Source organism: Folsomia candida, unplaced genomic scaffold (genome assembly GCF_002217175.1).
Source record: "Folsomia candida strain VU population unplaced genomic scaffold, ASM221717v1 Fcan01_Sc074, whole genome shotgun sequence".
NCBI classification, from domain to species: domain Eukaryota; kingdom Metazoa; phylum Arthropoda; class Collembola; order Entomobryomorpha; family Isotomidae; genus Folsomia; species Folsomia candida.
Window position 1 is genome coordinate 50,896 of NW_019091266.1, and position 6,000 is coordinate 56,895.

The following is a 6,000-nucleotide window of genomic DNA, read 5'->3' on the forward strand; positions in this document are numbered from 1 at the left end:
ATGCGACATGTCCTCATCTTCCGCAATGTGCTCATTTCCGGAACATCCATCGGGTCGTCCAGTTCTGTTTGTAAATCAATAATCAGGTTAGGTAACATTTATCCGTATTTATCCGTATATTTCTCCGTATACTTCGAAACCATCATTCTTACGGTTTGAGTCTTTTCGGCGCAGTTTTTAGCCATTCCTTCATAACTTCTTCCACCTCGTCGTCTGTCACCTGCTTCGATTTCCTGGCGTGATATAGCCTAACAGAATCTATAGACAGAAAAATTATACTCCAAGTAAATCCAGGAGAATTTGTGAATGACTTGCCCAAAATAATTGACTTCATCCATGTCTCCTTAAATCCCACTTTGCCACCACGCGATCCAATCCATTTGTAGTTACAGGCCAATTCATCGGTGCACAAACAAGATAGCACCTTCCGAGTGCACGAAGAGACACTCTTTCCCCCCTTCTGGCTGAGATATTGTACCTAATTTAAGTGCATGCGTAACTAAACAGTTTTACGTCATAATTATTAAACATGTTAGAATTTCTGGCTTACTAAAGATTCCCGACTATCTGAAGAAGAATAAACCTTGTTTCCATTTTCAACATCATCCAAAGTGTTGCGTGGTAACTCGTGGTGAACATTTTTTGGTTGGGAATTTTTATATTCAGTCCTATCCCCAAGTTGTAATAGAATACCGTCAAGACTGTTCTGAATTTGTCGGTTCTGAGCTTTCAAAATGGTAATATTTCTAGCCACCCAGTTTTGAAAGTCCTTATCTACATATGCATATGGGAAATCAGTTATTCATTACCTACATATGTACATATGCACAACGAATTGTCTGTAGCTCATATTAAAAGAGTTATAAAAACCATGTGCTATACCTGGATGACAATTTTGCAAAGGGGTGGCAGCAAAAGAATCATCCCGGTTATCCCCACCGTTATCGTTTCTGTATTCAGTAGTAGCCGGAACCTGAAGCTCATTCAAAACATGGTCAGGTGACGAATCTGAATCAGAAATAGTTTCGTTTGTAGTGCCAAGATTTTCTACCCCAACTAAAATAGATCAAAATAAAGCAATACAGAAAAGTTGAACCAGCATTGTTTTGTTCATTTTTAATTTATTATTACCTAAGCCAAGAGTGAACGGGATCGGGGAGCTGTGAGGTGGGTCATACTTTTTTGCCGAGTCAAAGATCAACTTGTTGATTTTATCAGTGTCTGCATAGTTAATGGAAATGTTAAGCTTAATGAAAATTAATTTCATCCAATAAGATAATTTATTTTAAACCTTTTGAACCATGTGCAATGACGGGTGGTGGTGGCAGGGTAAAAGAATCCGGATTATTTACTTCATCGTCAGATGAATCACTGTAAGTTGTGTTTTTGTTGCATTTTCAGCTCTTCCTTCCCCCATCGCTGTTAATTTCTGCGTCTGATTGATCCAGAACTTTAGGCAACTTTGAAAGAGCGTCATGATACGAAACTGAAAAAATAAGCCTGCCAATTAATTTTAATTTAGAATGAGACATTGCATGCAATACAAAATCTAATAAAATCTCAAATAATTTAAGGTACTTACCAAATTGTCGACCACTACCGAGTAATTTGATGGTATGAAGTGACCAGCACTCTTGAACAGCTTCATGTAAGCTGACCGCTTTGACCAGACGGTTGGAATTTTTATAATTTGGCCAAGCGCACTTTTTATTATTTTGGCGTAACCAGGCGGTCGATACCACTTCTACTTCATTTGTTTCCTCAAACTTAACGAGAACAAAGGAGTTGTTGGATGATATTTTTATAAATGATTTAGCGGGGCTGCAAAAAATTCTGTTCCAATTGGCAAGAGAAAAATCTTTCGTAATATTCTGGTAGTGTCGAATAATGTTATTGCACTAAGATTTGAAACTCGTCGAATATTTACCTCGGCCGAAAGACAAGGGGTTTTATAAGCGTTGCAGGTATTTTGAAACTTTTGTGCTAAAAATAATTCTCGTGTTCCTTGTTTAAAAAATGCTCTAACAACTACAACACTTTTATCCTCGAGTTCACACACAGAATCGCTCTGTCCAACTTTAACCTTAAATAATGTATGATTAAATTGTTTAAAATACTGAGTATTACTAGGAAGGAGAGGCGAGGAGAAATTGAAGGGACTGGAGAGACGAGGCAGGAGTGCACGGCATGATGCTTTATCCGCTTGGGATTCCCTCTCCACAAGTCTTCTATGAACTTGTTGCAGGGGGCAATTTGAGGATCTCACTAATTTCTTTATTATTTGCAACTGATTTTCGAACTTAAAAGCACTAAATAAATCAACTGGGCCATGATTTTTACAATCATTAGCTAAATGTAGTAAACCGTGCACATTAAATGACAAGTTTTCTTGCCCGTACAGACGACCAAAATGTTTTACAAAATAATGAAGTAGTTGGTCAGCATAATAGTTCAGGGTGTCGTTAAGAATTTTGCTGGACAAAATCGTCACCGCTACATGAAGGCACAAAAAATTTTGATACAGGTCGCTTGAAATATTATTTTTTAGTACAACTGGGCCAGTGTATAGGATGAATTGACGAAACTCAGTTGCCTTCCAGTAGTCCAGGTCTTTGAGAATTCTAGGCTTCTAGTGCAAATTCACTGGGAATATATTTTTTTACTCCTACTAGCTGGCTTGAAATTATATTAATTTGATGAGGACGTAAACGTGCAGGACACTTTTTTCCCTTTGTAAGAAGATATAGGATTTTACGAACTATTCCCAAGCAAACTAAATGCATATATTCACCAGGGACATCTCTAACGAAATCTAAAGTAGTAATTTTCTCAATTAAGGTGGTTTCGTTGTGGTGCGCTGGATCATCTTTTTGTCTGAAGGATTCATTTGTCCTTAAGGAATAATTACCGTATGGAAAAATTACACGATTTTTATAATACACACCCTTAATTGTGCATCTTCCACAACAACTATATCCACTGTGACACTTTACACCAAGGACGAAGGCACGAGCAGGAGCATCACAGATTAAAGCACTAATTTTAATTCTATAATTATCCCCGTTTACCACTATACTGTTGATATTTGCAAGTGGGTTTCGATAAAATCAGATAAATAGCTGTTAACTGACTCTGGTTTCCCTTCGCCAGAGTAAATACCAATCACGAATACTTTAGCCCCAACTGAACCAAGAATCGGCCAAAATTGATGAGCCGAACCTTTATAGAGAGGAATTCCGTCTATATTTATTTGTAACAAAATGGTATTATTTTCAATCACTTCAGAACTATTAAGAATTATTTCCTGAATGGATTTAATCCAATCAAATGAGCAATACTGGCCAGGTTTAACACTAAATAGAATTGTTTTCCTGGGGGTTTGTACCAATGATCTGCTATCGACAGGTAAATCACTAAAACACTGGTGTTGTTGGAGTAATTTTAATAAATCACTGGTAGCGGAGTTAGTAATATTGTGACAAATTGCCCAACTTTGAAGTGATGGTCGGATATCTATATATTGTTTCAAAATCACTATCACTGTTTGCATCACTTTCAGAAGGTAAATGGTCGCTATTATACGACTCAGATTCAGAAGGTATTTCTTCGTCGGATAAGAAAGTGCCCACTAATTCCGGGGTTGTTAAAGGATTTGATATTCCAACTGGTCGTTCGATTAATGAGGAATTCGAACAAACTGCTTTAAAATCACTTAATGCAATATTTATTTCCCGATTTAATTGTCGCCTGCTAGAGCTCTTCATATTTAAATAAAGTAAAAATATTTGTCGCACTGCTGTGAAGCAATGGCAGCCTCCCTCCAATGCCGCCAAGACGGGGTCAAATTTACACGTCTTAGATACGAAAAAAGCACGTGTAAACTTATGTATTTCAATCTAAAAATACACGTGGCAGAAACGAATTTAACACGAGTTTTATACGATGGACTTATTGAAATGTTAGCTGGTGTAACTTTGGGAACTTCTACACGTGTTTGAAACGAGTTTGTAAAAATAAAGACACCAATTTTACCCTTAAACGTATTTGACACTAATTTGCCCCACTTTGACTCGTGTTTATCACGGGGAGTGCCACTAGGGTAGTCTCCCAATACGAAATTGACACCGGAGATACCAATAATACACGTATTTATCTCGGTTGGTGCACCTCGGGATAGAACACATTTTTTCAAAACTCTCAACGAATGAATACTGAATGAATAATTGCATTCATCATTCATTTTTCAATAGATTCTTATTATATTGAAAATATATCTGGGAAACTTATCGAAGAATTTGAGATAAAATGAATAAAAAAGTAGTACCAAAATAAATATTTAGCTTGAATTTTTAATACTTAGATGAAAAAGGACGAATAATTTTTTTCTATTTTCGAATGAATGAATTATGAATAAAAAAATATATTTTTATACAATGAAATATTTCTAATATTTTTATATATGTATGTAAATGTTCAGCTCTGAAACTTTATATTAACATAAATCTTTAAGATAACTTCTTCCCTGGCATATCTGCTCCTTGTTCGCTACGTGCCTCTTCTTACGGCGTCTCAAAAAGAGCAAGGATGTAAATACTGCAGCGCTGAATATTTCAAGGAACTTTTCTTAATTTAAGTTTGCACATGTTTGCACAAAAAAGCAAGAAACTGTATGCATGTGTGTATTACCACTCATCGCAAACGAATGGATCATCGCCATGAACTTTGACACGATGCGTCTGAAGGGCGTTTTTGCTCGGTACACGCTTAGAAATCCGGTATAGTCACGCAGGTATTGATACCCACCCCGTACTAACACCGAGCCGAGCAGGATTCACTAAGTTTCCCTGGCCCAGGATTCGAACGCGAAACTGCGTGGTGACAGTCCCACCCTCAAACCACCAGACCAACAGGGCTTAGTATGTCATTTTCTACCTTGAATTTTAAGGCACACAGCCAATTTACTTGAACTGGAAACAATTGTATCAACAATGTTTATGTTTACATGTGAAGAACTTGTGTCAAGCTGATGTAATCAAACTGTTGCCAAAGTGCGACTCGGCACAAAAATTAGACTCCGCAAAACAACACTCTAAATAAAAATAACTTAAATTTACTCAAGGTTGAGTAAAAAAGAGGATGACACAACCGAAAGGTAAAATTTGCCCAACCGTTGGGCAAAAGTTGTCCAACGTTGTGCAAAATTTACCCAACGGATGGGCAAATTTTGCCCAACGGCTGGGTAAATTTTATCTTTCGGTTGTGTCATCCTCTTTTTTACTCAACCTTGAGTAAATTTTAGGTATTTTTATTTAGAGTGAAAGAGAAATACATTCGTTTATTGTTACATGATCGAGATGTACATTTGTTAAATTTCCATACTTTCTATTTATCCTAGTGCATATTGAATATGGAATGTGCAGCATGTGAGACAGGAGCATGACGCGAAAAGGCTTAATTTCTGGGCCCTTTGAATGACTCTCTTTTGCCCCAAAATGGATTTTAAACTGCCGAAGACCAAAAATTAAACTTATCCAAATTACCACTAATTTATATACAACCCAATCTTTTATTTCAAGGCAAACAGCATCAGTCAAATTAATTGCAATTTTATTTATTAGGGTCAGACCATAAATTATGTCACGCGAGAGGGGGGAGGGGCGCCAAAGGCTCCAAAGATGTCGTGCCTACGTGACACATGTTGAAGGGGGGGAGGTGAGGGCTAGAAAATCCCGATTTTTGAGTGACATAATTCATTGATCTCCCATAAATATATCCCACGTTTTGACATGACAGTGAAGCCCGACAAAGTAGTAGGGCGATTTACATAATGCATAAATTGGCAATCATAAATACACTCTAAACAAAAATTTGTCAAATCAGCACCGCCGGTGTCAATATATGACTTAACCGCCTTGGTTAAAATATTGTATCCGAGTTGTTATGATTTTGATACCGGTGGTTATAATGTTATGACCGGACGGAGAAATTCCATCACCACTC

General features: G+C 37.1%; 1 protein-coding gene across 1 annotated transcript; it reads right to left on the reverse strand.

Moving 5' to 3' along the window:
- Positions 1 to 532: 532 nt before the first annotated feature.
- LOC118433703 lies at positions 533 to 1,285 on the reverse strand. The gene is made up of 3 exons (XM_035845908.1): positions 1,132 to 1,285; positions 883 to 1,056; positions 533 to 774 (listed from the first exon to the last, which is right to left on the reverse strand). Exons 1-3 carry the CDS (start codon positions 1,265 to 1,267, stop codon positions 533 to 535), a joined length of 552 nt encoding a protein of 183 aa, XP_035701801.1. The 5' UTR covers positions 1,268 to 1,285.
- Between the last annotated feature and the right edge of the window lie 4,715 nt (positions 1,286 to 6,000).

Excerpts from the sequence above, each read along its gene's own strand:
- LOC118433703 (XM_035845908.1), bottom strand. The coding sequence starts at position 1,267 with ATGAAATTAATTTTCATTAAGCTTAACATTTCCATTAACTATGCAGAC. Across the intron at positions 1,057-1,131 it reads CCCGTTCACTCTTGGCTTAG|TTGGGGTAGAAAATCTTGGC; the intron begins GTAATAATAAAT and ends GATCTATTTTAG. Across the intron at positions 775-882 it reads TTTGCAAAATTGTCATCCAG|ATAAGGACTTTCAAAACTGG; the intron begins GTATAGCACATG and ends ATGCATATGTAG.